The sequence below is a fragment of the Prorops nasuta genome, unplaced genomic scaffold (genome assembly GCF_024137725.1).
Source record: "Prorops nasuta isolate Cenicafe-Biocafe unplaced genomic scaffold, Cenicafe_Pnas_1.2 PNAS00025, whole genome shotgun sequence".
Classification (NCBI taxonomy): domain Eukaryota; kingdom Metazoa; phylum Arthropoda; class Insecta; order Hymenoptera; family Bethylidae; genus Prorops; species Prorops nasuta.
Genome location: NW_027116822.1, coordinates 3,664,408 through 3,680,397, shown reverse-complemented (window position 1 = coordinate 3,680,397; position 15,990 = coordinate 3,664,408). Strand labels below are relative to the sequence as shown.

Here is a 15,990-nt window from a genome sequence, read left to right as displayed (position 1 = left end):
AAATCTCTTTCTTAATCATTTTTCTGCAAAACTATTTCTTCCACTATAGATGTAGCCTTCTCCAATTTTCTTTCAGTATTCTTTTTTATAACAAGCAACTGTTTGGCAGCTTCCAATAAAATTTCGTAAAATTCAAGAAATGTTAGCTATTTGTAAACATAAATTAGTGTTTCATTTTAAAACTTAAAGGAAAAATTCAACTTTTATTAAATTTGAAATACTATACCTCATAATCCATATTAATAATTAAATCTGTTTCATTACATTTTATAAGAGGACAGATATTAGCTATAATTTCTATTAATTTCGTAGCTCCTAATTCTTGAAAGGCAAATAAATCAGTAGCTAAAGAAATTATTTAATTTAAATAAAAATACAATGTAGATATATTAATGTAGATAAATATCATTGAACTACTGATACCTAATGGACTTTCAAAAGCTTCAATTTTTGGACTTTGAGGTAAAAAATTGTTTTCCTTCGGAATGTAAGTAAGTCTATCTCCTACAGTAACACAGTTAATTCCATTTGCAAAGCGTTCCGAAGTTACAATAAAAGACGGTTGATGAAATATTTTTGATAATTGTCCACCTAATATAACAATATATATTAATTAGTCTAATAATTTTTCTGTTAAATATTACAAAGACTAACGTCATACCTTCTTTAGAGCACAACCTCTTCAGGAAATTTTTGGCAATTAATGGTTTTCCTGTTTTACAGTACAATTGATAGACAGAATAAAGAGGAAGTACGTCATAACTCTTACATAAGGTGCCTAATTCAAAAAACATTGGTATTAATATTATTATTGCTTACTTTTCACCTCATATACTTTTTTGTATCAATTACCAATGTGATTTCCAGCATTTGGGAAAATATGGTCCTCTAAAAATTTCTGTAAGCCACCTGCAAGTTTACCTCTCACGTTTTCCACGCCACTTTTATCAACTTTTGTATAAAGATGCCAAGACACTTCTAAGAGAGCATACAAAAATTGCCAAATTTGAATTTTGTCAAAAGGATTGTGTGTCTTCTTGATAGAAGCAAGTTGGTGTTGCGCTTTAAAGAGAATTATTTATTATTTACTTATAATTAGAATCGCCATCGTTAATCGATCAATAATCACACATACCCAAGGAATCGTCGATTTCAGCGAGACTTAATTTTTTATTAATTCCACAATCTCGCCAAAGTTGCCAAAGAGCCAATTTACTCAAAACTAAATTGTAGGATTTACAATGTTCACTGAATATTCTTGCATAAACGTCATATATTTCTCTCAGACGTGACATGTGTGTCATTATACAATTTTTCAGCTCTTTCTCTTCGAATTCTTGTTGGGCGATAAATTGTTCGTTCATTAATTGCAGTTTGAAGGACGAATAAGACAAACGTTCATCCATATCAAATTTATTCTCTGGATTATCCATTTTGACCTCTGCTCCTGTGTTGTAACATTTTCAAACGTCTAGCTTATAATGCTTTATAATTAGACGTAATCAATGATTATAATTATCATGTTTTTATTTAAAATTGAAAACGGATCGTAATCGATGCAAACCTGTGTCACCATTAGAATTTAACAGTAGGCAATTGCACGATGCATTTTCGTCGCAAAAATTGCATTTGCCAGATGGACTCGAAGTAACGAGAGGCTTTTTAATGAGCTCAGGATTTAGCAAACGATAAATGTTATACCACAATAAAGGAAATTGCTCTGGCTTTGCCATAGTAAGTTCAGCAGTTATTTCTGATCTTTCAATAGAGCTTGCGGATTCCCTATATTGTTTTAAATATTCATCATAATTTCAAGGTATAAAGAGTTGGAAGAAACCAATTTAAAGTTTAAAAATAAATAAATCGTATATTTACGTGGAAGGACTTAGCACAGTATCAGAAAATTCTTTACTACACTCTACAATATTTTCTTCTTTTAAGCTGAGCTCTTCGATATGACAAAACTTTCGTAAATTATCGTTGTGAAATAAATTATCACTCTCAATTACTTCACCATTGTTACCTGAGGTTTTAATTCGATTTTCAATTAACCAAGAATACACTGCTTATTTTAAAAAAATCTTTTTTTTAACAACAAACCAATTATCATTCCATAGCCATGCTTTTTATCACATTTCCAATTTCCCACGTATTTTGCTCCTCCTAAAGAGCTAAAGTTTAATGCACCTAAATAACAGTGCTCTATGAGTCATTTCAAGCTTTTATTTTTTACAATGTGAATCTTTAACCTTTTCCATGTCGCATTCCATGCTTCCAGTTACCGATATAAGAAGCTTGTCGAGGCCAGCAAAGTGTCTTATTAAAAAAGCCATTCCAAATGTATTCGCCATAACTAATAAAAATTATATTTTATTAGAATTACGAAATTATTCATTTTTCTACAAATACGATAACTATATAAAAATGCATAAGAATGTTAAGAAACCCATTTAATCTTCCAGAGTCCCATTCACCACGATAAACATCCCCATTGGGCCAAGCCATGGTACCAATACCATGTCGAAGACCATTTTCCCAATGGCCAACATAACGAGCGCCACTTTTGTAAATCCTTGCACCAAATCCATGTCTTTGACCCATTAACCATTCTCCATCGTACGAATCCTCGTTAGGATAACGACAATATCTGACAATAAAAAGGACATTTTAACATTGCCTGTTACTTCAATCTTATTATCCTATAAATTTTTAAAACTATAATTTCTTCACTGTTTACCCTTTACCATGCTTGTGACCCATGTGCCATTGACCAATATAAAGAATTTTGTAATCTCTGATAACCATCGTTCCTCTTCCATGACGAAATCCCTTAAAAAACTCACCCTCGTAGTAGCTCTGGTCCTTCCACTCAAGAAAACCTTTCCCATGAATTTGATTCTCCTGAAATTCTCCCTGAAACGATAATTTTTATTGAATAATTGGATAAAAAAAAAAAAAAAAAGGATAAAATGTTGATCGCATCAAGCATACCTTGTATCTCGAGCCATTCTCCCATTTATATGTACCATCACCCTCCATCATTTTTCTACTTACTCGACCGCAATACTGGTTACCATTGATAAACTTTATTGTAACTAATTCATCCTTCAATGACAATTTCCATGGAATATCAATTACTCTTCTGTTCTTTTCAATTTCAGATTTGTCGACATTAGTATTTGTACTTTTTTCCTTCTCCTCTTCATTTTCTCCAGAATCCCCGCAACTGATCAACGAGTCTTGCTTGGGAAATGGTGCCTTCAAAACAATTTCTCCCTTCCACCTTCAATTTAATCAATAAAAAATTCTTTCAATTATCTAAATTATTACGTCTCGTTAAATTTTAATCCTTTCTTTTTTTCATTACTCGCAGAAGAAATGTGGAAGTATATTATTATAGAGCAAATAGACAAATTCGTTCTTCACTGTATAACTTCTTCTCTTTTCAGAAAGTAGCTCTTCAGGAAGAAGAGAACTTTCTGTATCGCAACTTGAGTTTTCATCTTCATCCTCGTCCTCCATCCATCTTCCCCTTTTTGAAAATAAAAATTTCTCTGAAAATTCTTCGTAGGTATCTGGCATATTTCACATTTGCATGAAATATTTCTTTTTTCAAATCACCAATAACCCATATAGCGGTTTACCTCGATCGCTACACCCTTACAGTAAGCTAACAACTTCACTTTACAACCCGATCCAGCTAATCAAAATCTTACGTACGTACATAATAACATTTGAAAAAGTGATTGAGATATATCGATTAACGCAACATTCATTCTGCCATTCAGCCATTCGACAACAAGCCTTTTAACCTTTCAAAAAGGAGGACAAATAAATAAATTGAATTTTCGAAACATACAAAATGACAAAAGGGAAAGTAAATGTAAGTTCCGAACAAATTATTTATTTGTAAAAACAGAATTAATTGTTTAATAATTGATAAAATATTAATAGCCAGTATTTCCATATGACGAAGATGAAAAAGAATTGGAACCCATCGTGTTCAATGTTGCTGCAAAATATAATCACAGAGTTAAAGTACACAATTGGTGAGTAAGCAATAATTAAAATAATATATTAAATTAGAGCAAAATTTGAATTCTCCTCCGATCAATTGTTTCAAGCAATAGATTATAATTAAGAGAGATAATTGAAATAATACAAGGTAGTTATCATGAAGAAGATTATACGCCCAGCACTTTTCACAGGTCTGAGAAAATTCAAAGCAAGGGTGTGTGTACCTAAATCCACCACCCTATATTTTGTTTCCCTTAGTAACGCTTTGGGTTTGGTTCTTGCATAGAGAGCAAAGTACAGTGAAAATATGAGGAAGCTTCTGTGTGGAATCAATTTTTTCTCACTCTTCACATTTGTTATATAATTAATGAATTATTGTGTACTGGAACGTTTGCATTTTAAGGCAGTTGCACGACATGCAAGAACCGAGGGATCAGGTGAAATTTCAACCTCCTGAGGGAAATTTACACAGAGCTCACTATCGAAGATTTGGACCGGATAATAACACGTGGCTCACAGAGACTCAAGCGATGCTTCACCAAATTAATCTGAAGGACCAATACAAGCCAGCTTATCCTCGTAGAAACCTCATTAACGTCAATTCATTTGCAATCGTGGAGTAAGAATAATATTTCTTGTACAAAAATGTTGATAATTATTTTAACTTTTGTAACAATGAAATATTGTGACAAGTGCAATTTCGCATAATCGAGCGTTTATGCTTCTTACGAGCTTATTATCCTTTATTAACGATTAAGGTCACGGCGGACTTTAAAAGTATATGTCAATCCCTTTTCCGTGGCGGACCAATGCGATTGGCTCGACGCAATAATATATAAACAAATATATATATATCTGTTAAAGTTTAAGAAAGAAAAAAACTTGTTTCAGTGACGACAAATCCTTGGATGACGATATAAAATTGCAAGATCTGATTGTGCAGCTTGAGAAACCGACAGAATACAAAACAACAACAGAGTCTGACTATAAACTGCACTTTCCACTGAAGGAGAAACCACCGCCACTGCCTCCCGTTCCAGAACCATGGATGCTGAACAGAAGAAGCCTTGGTTACGATCCAGAAAGTTTGGAAAGACGCGATGGTTTCAACACTTTCCTCGACGACAATTTAGAAAATCATCACAGAATCGCTGCATTGAAGCAGCAACGTACCAGCATTCACAGTTTGACCAATGAAAATCCCTTCAAATATCCTGAAGAAACGGTCACTTTATTGGATCACACAAAAATACAAAATCCCATCATCTGTCAACCTTGCTCTCTAGAAAAGAACGAAGAATGCTCAAATCACACAAATAAATATCGATGCTCCGAACAGCCATCTCCTTGCACAAATAACGAGGAGAAGACTTTGAATAAAGAAAACGATAAGAGAATGGAAGATACTTATGAATGTGCGAAAACACATTTAGATTCACATAAAATCAAGTTATTCGAATAAATCAATGAAGAATACTTTTGGAGGATTTAAAATTTCTTCTGCGCCATATATGTACACTATAGGGTGGCCATAAAAAAAGAAATTTTTTTCCGGTGCTTTTATTTTGTCAAAAATGATGAAAAAAGAGGAATCAAATTTTTTTAGATTTTTTTTTTTTGAAGCCGTTAAATGGTGCCGATATCGTTTTTAAAATTAAAATTTTAGATTTATTGAAAACGATTTAACAAAATTATAAATTAATATTGTGCCGGATTAATGTTTTTTTTATTACATTTTCTTGTAATTTAACTAAAGGACTTTTCAAAGCACAATATTAATTTATAATTTCGTTAAATCGTTTTCAATAAATCTAAATTTTTAATTTTAAAAACGATATTAGCACAATTTAACGGCTTCAAAAAATTCTATAAATTCGAGGATCTCTTTTTCTCATAATTTTTGACAAATTAAAAGCTTATTGAAATTTTGGTTTACATCTAACATGGAAAAAGTGGAAGAACATCGGATTTTTAACTTTAAAAACGATATTGGCACCATTTAACGGCTTCAAAAAAATCTTAAAAAATTGGATTTCTATTTTTTCATAATTCCTAAGAAAATAAAAGCACCGGAAAAAAATTTTTTCTTTTTTTAATGGCCACCCTAATGTACACAGTATAATAAATTACAACAAAATTGTCACTATATAGTTAGGTGTATTTTTCTAATTATATAATTTATTAAAAAGATATTACGCAATTGCTGCAGCACACCTCTCATTTAAAAGGACATCCGTCGAAAGGGTCACGGTCAGAGATTACGTTAATGCATTGCATGGCTTCCGTGTATTTGCAGTGCTTCCATCTCCAATCCTATAAATCGTGATCCTACCTACAAAAAGCAGCATTTAGTCAGTATCTCAAAAAGCATCGATAGGCATTAGGTATAGCACCATGACACAGTTAGGATAAATATAATAATATAGTTTGGTGCAAAATTCTGTTGAAAAATTAGGGAAAGAGCTGTGAGGGTCTTCCCCTTCACTCAAGATTGAATTCTGTGACACGGTCGAGTTTAAAAATTGTGGTGAAAATGTCTGTGACCGATGTGGAAGGATCAGCAACGACGTTTCACAAAGGACTCTCGGAATGGTGGAGCGAGGAGACGGAGTACGTTTTTCAAAGGATCGAAAGATGGGCTGCCTATGCACGTGGATACAACAGGTTGAGGTCCCAGAGGTTGTCGAGGGGTCGAATGACGATGCAGGAGTCTCAAGGTCATAGCTGGAGCATTTCGTCGAATAAACTGGTCATCGAGGAGCCCTCCTGGAACCCACGTTTTCACGCCTTACGTAGGACCCATCGTAGAAAATCTCGAGGGGAGGAAACCAAGTTGAACTGTTGTGGTACGTTTAGCTATCAATCGAACAATAACCTTGACAGCTCCTGTTTGGAAAGTTACAGCTACGACCACAGCATCTACTTCAAGACCATCGGAGACATCAAGAACAATAAGAGCCTCGAGGAGGAGGACAACGAAAGAGTCTCCATCAGCAGTGAAGAGCTCGTCGAGTGGGACATTGATTCCATCACTGAATTTGTCAACGACAATTATCTGAAGATATCTCGCAAGGACAACGACGTGGCGAATCTGGAGTCGAGGGTCTACGCTGATCACGGAGACTCCGAGACTAAGAAAGTTGACTCGGGAGATATTAGTGAGACAGGTCATACTTGGCCGGTCATTGACCTTTCTAAGCTGCACTTGGGACAGGATAGACTGACTCTTCCAAATGCCGACGATTCGAGCCTTAACTTTCTCCAACTACACGATTCTTCGTCGCCTGATATTGAGAATAATAATAATAACGAGGCTTTGGAGTCTACAACTATCAGTACTGCATGTTGTAGCACGGAGAATAATGATAATCGTAATGGAAATGGTAACACGATTGCATTGAATTTGAGAGGTAAAAGATGGAAAAAATGTGAGAAGAGGGAAACACTGTCTGTTGAAGAAAAGAATATTATTTTGTCGAATGTTTTGTTAAATTATAGTAGGAAGGAGAACACCCCGGAACAACGTGTACACGATTCTAAAAATATATTGCTACATAGAATAGAATGATTACGTTTTATAAATATTTTAATTTAATTTAATCAATCAACTTTTTAGAAGCAATTTCAGGGATTCAATTATTATATATATTCGTGCAGGTAGATCGTCAGGAGGACGTTCGTAGCAGGTTCGTCGTGTCAACTGGAAGTAGTTAAATTGGATTGTTTAATTTGATTTTTAAACAATCTTAGTTATCGAGGATATTTTCTATCGTTTTAGCATTGTATCTTTTAATAATTGAATAGGAGGAAATTACATGCATGTAAATAGTTAATGAAAATCGATAGAAATAGGTGGATCCTGCAAGATCTGGGGAATTGCTGCAATAGGATTGGCCATTATCAGAGCCCAACCAGCAAAATAATCTCGTTATGGATGATAGAAATGTAATCTAACCACGACTTCCTCAACTGCAGTACACGTGTTATCATCATCCTCATTGTAAATACACTATATATATATATATATATAATTAACCTACTTATTTATGTAAAGTCCAAAAGCACGAAAATTTATTCGATCACACAATTATAATGTATATGCTTCAGTATCTAAAATATTATTTATCAATAAAGTAGATTTTGTTGCACTTGTGTACTTTGTGATTTGTTCAATAAAAGTTATTATTTTATTCCAATATTTATTGTATTCTTATAACTCGAAAAGGTATATCGGTATTTCAATGACGATTAAAGAAGGAAATCATTCTATGTGAAATATCGAATTATTCTTTTTCACCCACCAATATTCATCGACATATCCCTTTTAACGAGAATCAGGAAGATGAAAGAAAATACTCTGGTTTCTCGTGTGAGTAATTTGATCGAACAAGTTACGTCATCAATTTTTAAAGTCCCTCGAGGCATTGAATGCGCAGGAACTAAATTTGCAACATGTTATGAAACTTTAATACTTTTAATAAAGAAAACATACGATATTAATAAATATAATATTACTATATTATATTTTTAAAACGTCTGGACAACACTTTTCATAAGAATGGCAATCGCTTGAAAAGTAGGTCTAGTGGTTTGGGGCTTAAAAGCTTCGTAAGCGATTTTTAAAATTGGAAAACTAAACTAAATTTGAAAATTGTTAATAAAAAAGGGATTAAATGAAAAATAAAATTCATATTAGAAAAGTCATAATTAACTTTTTGCGATTAAATAAATATTAAACCTGATGGGGCTAAACACTCGGTAACTTTTTGACGTTCGTCGTGAATTGGTATTACTTTAAAGCGCATGCACCGCAAACACGTTAGTATACATATACAGTGCACACGGATCGATCGGCCACAAGCTAACTGTGCTGAACTGAGCCAACGAGTCTTGTCTTACTCGCCAAGTGTGCTCCACTTGCCCAACCAGTGAAAATTGTTCCTTTCAGCGACAAAAGCTACTTTTTTCTCATTAAAAAACAAAACAATTTTCAATAATCGCTGCTTATCAGTGAATCGTGAAAAATGGGAAAACGTCTGGAGACTGTGGCCACGATGGCCTGCATGAAAACTTTACTTATGCTCTTCAATTTTGTTTTTTGGGTGAGTAAAATTGGTAATTTCCTTTTTTGCCTCATATCGGTTGTAAAATTTTGCTTCATCGCAGTGATCATTCACTTTTATTAATCCAGAACTTTTTTTATATACCATTGAAAACTAGACGCGAAGATAATAACTATATATATATATATGCAATAGTAATCATTTATATCTGATTTAAAATAATGGCACAACGAAATGGTTCTTTGTAATTGTTTGCATTATAATTTTCTATTTACTTGATTAGAAATTTTTTACTACACTATATTAGCTTTGCATATAGTATTGACTAACGTTTCTTGGTAAGTAATTAAATTTTATTGAGACAAATACTTGTGTGCAAGTTAGTCTCCACAAGAAGATATCATTTTGTACTTACGATGTTGTTGGAAGCAATAAGGTTCAGCCAACTGTTGCACCCCCCCCCCCTCCCCCCTCCCCACGCGTCGAAACATTTGATTTTCGTGCCTATAACAAGCTTTTACAATTTCCAGAATATTAAACTGGATTCTACAGTAGATTTAGACTTGTATATCAGTCAGACATCTTTTAAATGTGAAATAAATAAGATCCTGATTTATAATCGAAGAATTAGAACTGAAGTATCAAATAATTAATTATGTGAGAAAAAGTCATGTTATTTTTGTTTCTGGAAATAAACAAAATGATCGATATAAGATTACCAACTTTTCTCTGCATTTGGTATAAAAATTATCCAAAAAATTGGCAAACTCACATGACAAATTGATCATTCTGGGGGAATAGAGGACGGGAGGGGGGGGGGGGGAGGAGCCCATTGAAACTTTACTTACCTTAAAAACAATATAATATTCTACCTTGTGTAAAAGACTTTTAATAAAAGGAAGAAAGCAAAAGTATTGACAACTCGTGTGTGACGTTCTTCTACAGGCGTCTGGAATGATAATGCTGTGCATTGGCATATGGATGAAAATTCAACTTCAAGACTACGCAGATGTTGGAATTGAAGGAATCGGATCAGTCCTACTGGCTATATCTTGTTTAGGAGGGATTCTCGCGATCACAGCGACTCTTGCTTGCTGCTGCACAGCCAGAGGTCATCCTGCTCTGCTGTATCTGGCGAGTATATTGATATCTTCTTCAAAGAGATTTAAAAATTTGACTCGATTTTTTACTCTCCTTTATCTATATTAATTACTTATCATTCTCCTGAGAGATCCTAAGGTCTCCTAAAGATCTGAAAGAATACAACAACTTCCAATCACTCGATTAAAAACCATATATATATATATATATATAATAAATCTTGACGAATGAACACAGTATGGAGCTTTCCTAGCAGTGGTGGCTTTGCTGGAATTGGCTGCTGGTGCTTCGGTTTATGCCTATCGCGCGTCCTTGAACGAAGGATTCGATCAAGCCCTCAATGACAGTCTCTCGGCTTATGGCGACGATACTTCGAAGAGTGCCCACATCGACACTATGCAATCGACGGTAGAAATAATGGAATAACTTTGCTGCAGTTTTTTGGAAATTCTCTTCTATAGTTTGTTTATAATATACGTTGAACTCGTTCAGTTGCACTGCTGTGGAAACAGAGGCTATCAGGATTGGCTCGGCATGATACCACCGAAGGAAATCCCAGCTTCCTGCTGCATCAAACCTGAAATGGAGTGCGACACTTCGGATCCAAGCGAGATTTATACCGAGGTTTCTATTATTTTTCGCGAGATTTCATATATAGTGCAGTATTCATTGTGTTACTGACTGGGTATTCTCTGCAGGGTTGCTACAACCGCATTTTCGACTTCATCTGCAGAAACATTGGAATGGTGGCAGGAACTGCAGTGGGTGTAGCTTTCTTTCCATTGGTCGGAGTGTTTCTGGCCTGTTGTTTGGCCAGCAATATCAATAAAGCAAAGTACGAGCAGGTTGCTTAACTTGGAAATTAATGGAGGTCCAGAAAACGATCAATCGCTAATCTATACGAATGGAAATTTCGATCGAACTGGAAAACTTGTCCAATGATCACTGCAGCAGGCAACTCTACAGAGGGCTCTTGTTATCATCGGCGTTTTAATAGCCATTGGAATGATAATTAGACTGAAGCCGAAATAGAGTTTTTGTCAAACTCTTTTCTCTCTCTCTCTCAAACTTTATAACTATTCTCGGAATTTTTCATTCTCCATACTGCTATTCTCCGATTTAATCCTATATAATATATCTTTCTCTTTAAGAGATACTTTTATATTGACGTATATAGATTCTATTAGATTTTTTATTAAAACTTTAATTTTTGCGAAAAATAATTCAACTTTTAATTCAATATCGAGACTTAATTTTTTTTCTAATATTTCATTCATATTTGCTTTTTATTCGAATTTTCTTTCTTATTATTGATGGAACGACGACAAATCTTTTTCTACAGAATCTTTCGGACACACACACAAATGGACAATTCACAGTCCGAGTTGCAGGCTTTTCGTGAAATAAAAACTTATAAGGCGTGTAGGTGCAAATATGTTTTTTTAAAGTAATTAAAAAGATTGTGAACGTACGCTGCAGCTCTCATGCAGTTACATAACAGTGTCTTATGTCCTATTAAAAAAGGAACTATCCTGCAGGTTCAGTGCAAAAAAAGATCTTAAATTTTACTATTAAAAATTTGCCGATTGGTGTGCTAATTTAACAAAAATAGACGACAAAACCATGCGATCATGTGAACGCGATTTGAAAATTAGCTGAAATAATCTTGGAAGAAGTTTTGAAGGGGATAGATATAATTTATGAAATACGCGTGATAAAAAATTATTGCACTTACATATCTATATTATTTAGTTATAAAGAAATAAATGGTGCTTTAAGTAAAAAATTAGACTAGCAAAAAAACCATCATTTATTTCTTCTCACGACCTAATGTAATTTTAAAATGGTCTGATCTATTTGTATTTAATCCTGAATAATGCAAGTCGTCGTTTTGTAGCTAAAGATTTTCAAATTAGTTTTATATACAGTGGGAAATGAAAATTGAGAGCCAATTTTACAAATATAACGTATTACAAAAGATCATTTTTTCACATTTTCCAAATTTATTCTCTTTCTATAACATCTTACAAAAATGTAATTAAAAGTTCTGTAAATGTGTAAACGTAATATTCTTATTACATTTTGTGTCTATTCCACTCATTCATTTTTTTATTTTTAAAGAAAAAATTAAAGTTCCTTCAAACCAAAAGAAAATCAAAGTTAGAATATGGATGTTAATATCAAAAATAACATAACTTGTTGCAAAATAATGTGTGATCTTATAACACGACTCTGCAAGTTGGTAATGGAAGAAATGATATATTAAAACTGAAAATTGTCAATTTTTAATATCAGCTTGCACAAAATCGGAGTTTTTTTACCTGTTAAAATACGCAGTCAATAGAATTATTAAATAGTTTCCTATATATCGATAATAATTTATATTTGTACAAATAACTTACGAGTATTTATTATACAGAGTTTACTTGGCGATATTGCCGTTAAATAAAAATGACGTGCTATATCTGTGTTAAACCATGACTTTCTTTCAGAACTTATTATTAATAGTTATAAATTCGTTAGATTATTTAATCGAATTTGTATTTATTACAATATGTATATATAAGGGTAATTCATTTGTTTTTAGACTACCAAATTTATAAAAAAAAAACATTTTAGAGAAATATTGTTTTTTAAAATGTTTATTTTTTCCATATATTTACAAGTCTCAAGTTAAATGAATCATCCTATTTCTACTTAAATTCATATAAATATATGTATAGCATATAGTATTATTATTATATATATATATATATATATATATATAATAATATCGTATTATATATTTTAGTGTAAAGAAATTTAAAAAATAGAGTTTATGGTGAAACATTTAACAAATCTTCAATTTTTATTGGATCCAATGAATGATGTAGTCTAAGAAAACTAGCCAAATTTTCACTGAGTTTAATTTACTTTTTTATGATCAGTGATTTTTTTTTTGTTCATTAAACATTATTATAAAAAGAAAAAACATTCAACAACCCCTAAACTGTCGATAAAATTTCTTTATGAATCTACGTTACCCCTTGAGTTACGATTGTAAAGAAGATTGAGGAGACTTATATCGGTCGGTAGTACAGGTAATGCTGCAAGCTGCTAATACAATACAACACCACCGATGGAACGTATCAAGAGACACGGTAGTGTCTCGACGGCAAGTACAGAAAAAAGTAGATAATGATGTTCCATTTCTTATGTCTAAACATGTGTAATTTAATTTAAAACTCGAAATAATTTATGCTTTTTAACACATCAAAATGATGTTTACCAGAGGTTTATTCAATACATTGCATTGTGCAAAGAAGCTACTCTTTAATAGGTATATTTTCACATGTCACACAAATAATTTCATTATTTAGCCAAAAATTGTCAAGCTATGATATATTCCACTTATGATAAATTAGTTTAATTTAATGTTTATATTCTTAATTTTAGATGTCTGAATACTACTTCATACAGATATGATTTTGGTTCTTATGAAGGTCCAAATTCTATGACTGTTACAATGTTAAATACTAGTACAAACAAATTTTTAATAGAAGGCATACGCACAGTAAGTTCTATTCAGTAATTATAATAATATTGTTATTTAGTACTTTCTCTTCTTTTTTTTTTATTTTTTTAAACAACTAGATTTTTATAATTTGATCTTTCAATTGCACTAATGATATAATTATTTTCCATTTTATAGCCAGTATTTTATTTTAATAATCAAATGAAAGTCGTTGGATCTATGATAGTGTTTCCTGAAACTCTATTAGCTTGGAATGTCCATACAGCGTTGGAGATAACTGAACCTAGTCTTGAGCTTTTGGCAGTTCTTAATCCAAGACCAGAAATTGTGATAATTGGTTTAGATAAACAATACGATTGGCCAGTTGTTAATGGTATTCGGGATATACTCAGGAAATTTGGCTATCCTTCGGAGATTATGCCTGTTCAAAAGGCTATCGGAACATTTAATTTATTATGCGAAGAAGGTAGGTTTGTTGTTGGTGGATTTATACCACCACCACCACAAATCAAACCTAAACCATCTTATTATTTAGAAGAATCACCAGCACAAAACAACCAAAAATTAGAGCATCCTGAAACTAATAAATTGATAGGCAAGGAATAAAAGAGCTGTTTGTATATAATGTAAAATTAAATAAAAAGTTTATACTGTAACACGTGGTCTTGAATTTGCATAATTTTTCTAATCAAAGTGTCAAGAAGTGAATGAGATATTAATATTTGGAAAATATCCAGATTATGGAAAATATCAATGAACTCATTTTTTTATACAATCATCTACTTATTTACTGATACAATGTTCAAAAATCCCACTGAATACAAGGTCTGTTTTTCTTCGCTGCACTATTGAACTAGTGCAATTAATTGAAATAAGACAAACATATTGTTTTCTCACTCTAACTCATTGAACTAGTGCAGCAGTGCAGGGCAAAAAAACAAACCTACAGTAGTGCACACGGTGCACACTGCACGTCTGCACAGTCCATCATGGCGGCGCTTATTGGTTTCAAACAAGACTGTGAAGAATTAATCAAACAATTTGAATTGACCGAGGATATTAGGTTTGAAACGTTTGTGAAATTATGGAAAGAAAAGCAATTTTCGTTAGTTTTCACGTAAGATATAAATGCTTTTTCTTCAATCAATTTTAATTCTTTATCTTTAAATACATTTAAGAGGTTATATTATTACAATAATATCATTTTTGTTAAAAATTAGCTGGTGCCGATCACTTTCTGATTTGCAAGCATTTTGTGAAGAAGGTTTACATATTTGCAAACAATATGTTTTGTCAACAACCCACTTCAAACAACGTATATGTGCGTTATATATTTTATATGGATTCTACTATAAAATGCCAATAGATACGTTCAAAATACGAGTAAACTGTGATGAATGGCAAATCATTACAGAATTCCATCAAGATATCAGATTGGGAGAACATGTTGATGCTAGTTATGTACTTTCTAAATTAATTGCTGATGGTGCATTTCACTTTTGTTTATTTGACAAGGAAGTATGTTTTATATTTTATAAGTATTATCATTTTAAAGGAAAATTCTTAAATTTCTCTGTTTTTAGCATGGTTTAGAAAAGCCATATAGAAAGAAAAAGCAACATTATCTCAATTACCAGTCTGTAACAGCACTTATAAAGAGCTTATCAGAGCCTGATAATATGTTTTCAACTATAAATAATTTGAGTAGAGTATATGAGAAATACAAAAAAGATCTAACTGATCAATCAGGAGTATCTACTCCTAATCTTTATAATGCATCAGTTTTTGAGTCACTTAATTCCAAAGTAGAGGAGTTAACAAAATCAATTCAAGAGAAGGCAGCTGTAAACACATCAGAACCTAAAAGATCTGAAAGGTGAGTTTTTAATAATTTAAAAAAATCAAATGAAATCTTGCTTATTCGGATTCTAATATTTTAATTAATGACTAGGTATTCAAACGTGATACATCAAAAATTAAATGTTACAACTGATTTTGATAGCGAATCATCAGATGAAGATGATGTTTGCCCATTAAATTTAAAGGCAGATTCTGATTCATTAGACTAGCTGGAATAACACACAAAAGAATAATGTACATTAATTACGTTATTAAATATATGATAAGGAAAATTTAGTTAAGTTTTTATACTTAATTGATTTTTATATTTTGGCAATTTTGTCAATTGGATATTTTTAGCAAATAATGTTTCTTAAAACACCTTAGACTTTTTGTTTGTTTTGGTATCCCAAAAGATCACTCAAGTACATTCAATTTATTAAAATCAAGTGTCCT

General features: G+C 32.3%; 6 protein-coding genes across 7 annotated transcripts; 5 read left to right on the top strand and 1 right to left on the bottom strand.

The window, feature by feature from the left end:
* Positions 1 to 7: 7 nt before the first annotated feature.
* On the bottom strand, positions 8 to 3,095 carry LOC136782150 (radial spoke head 10 homolog B-like). Its single transcript, XM_066741354.1, has 13 exons — positions 2,992 to 3,095; positions 2,738 to 2,913; positions 2,447 to 2,647; positions 2,250 to 2,353; positions 2,101 to 2,187; positions 1,876 to 2,023; positions 1,565 to 1,782; positions 1,136 to 1,447; positions 853 to 1,062; positions 662 to 778; positions 424 to 591; positions 227 to 345; positions 8 to 146 (listed from the first exon to the last, which is right to left on the bottom strand). Exons 1-13 carry the CDS (start codon positions 3,040 to 3,042, stop codon positions 12 to 14), a joined length of 2,046 nt encoding a protein of 681 aa, XP_066597451.1. The 5' UTR covers positions 3,043 to 3,095; the 3' UTR covers positions 8 to 11.
* Positions 3,096 to 3,862: 767 nt separating this feature from the next.
* LOC136782058 (uncharacterized) lies at positions 3,863 to 5,479 on the top strand. The gene is made up of 4 exons (XM_066741207.1): positions 3,863 to 3,883; positions 3,955 to 4,049; positions 4,421 to 4,636; positions 4,909 to 5,479. The coding sequence occupies exons 1-4, from the start codon at positions 3,863 to 3,865 to the stop codon at positions 5,477 to 5,479; spliced, it is 903 nt and encodes a 300-aa protein (XP_066597304.1).
* Positions 5,480 to 6,369: 890 nt separating this feature from the next.
* On the top strand, positions 6,370 to 8,227 carry LOC136782156 (protein hook homolog). Its single transcript, XM_066741367.1, has one exon. It carries the CDS (start codon positions 6,551 to 6,553, stop codon positions 7,583 to 7,585), a length of 1,035 nt encoding a protein of 344 aa, XP_066597464.1. The 5' UTR covers positions 6,370 to 6,550; the 3' UTR covers positions 7,586 to 8,227.
* Positions 8,228 to 8,868: 641 nt separating this feature from the next.
* On the top strand, positions 8,869 to 12,895 carry LOC136782161 (tetraspanin-7-like). The gene is made up of 5 exons (XM_066741373.1): positions 8,869 to 9,119; positions 10,026 to 10,214; positions 10,419 to 10,589; positions 10,674 to 10,805; positions 10,880 to 12,895. Exons 1-5 carry the CDS (start codon positions 9,042 to 9,044, stop codon positions 11,033 to 11,035), a joined length of 726 nt encoding a protein of 241 aa, XP_066597470.1. The 5' UTR covers positions 8,869 to 9,041; the 3' UTR covers positions 11,036 to 12,895.
* A 410-nt stretch (positions 12,896 to 13,305) lies between these two features.
* LOC136782163 (NADH dehydrogenase [ubiquinone] 1 alpha subcomplex assembly factor 3) lies at positions 13,306 to 14,406 on the top strand. 2 transcript variants are annotated; one of them, XM_066741380.1, is made up of 4 exons: positions 13,306 to 13,500; positions 13,617 to 13,734; positions 13,873 to 14,308; positions 14,390 to 14,406. In XM_066741380.1, exons 1-3 carry the CDS (start codon positions 13,439 to 13,441, stop codon positions 14,299 to 14,301), a joined length of 609 nt encoding a protein of 202 aa, XP_066597477.1. In that variant the 5' UTR covers positions 13,306 to 13,438; the 3' UTR covers positions 14,302 to 14,308; positions 14,390 to 14,406. The 2 variants fall into 2 exon arrangements, with proteins under 2 accessions (XP_066597477.1, XP_066597473.1); XM_066741376.1 differs by lacking the exon at positions 14,390 to 14,406 and having other exon boundaries at positions 13,873 to 14,340.
* A 72-nt stretch (positions 14,407 to 14,478) lies between these two features.
* Positions 14,479 to 15,827, top strand: Pbp45 (proximal sequence element A Pbp45). The gene is made up of 5 exons (XM_066741368.1): positions 14,479 to 14,520; positions 14,616 to 14,812; positions 14,916 to 15,213; positions 15,279 to 15,571; positions 15,647 to 15,827. The coding sequence occupies exons 1-5, from the start codon at positions 14,494 to 14,496 to the stop codon at positions 15,762 to 15,764; spliced, it is 933 nt and encodes a 310-aa protein (XP_066597465.1). The 5' UTR covers positions 14,479 to 14,493; the 3' UTR covers positions 15,765 to 15,827.
* The last annotated feature ends 163 nt before the right edge of the window (positions 15,828 to 15,990 follow it).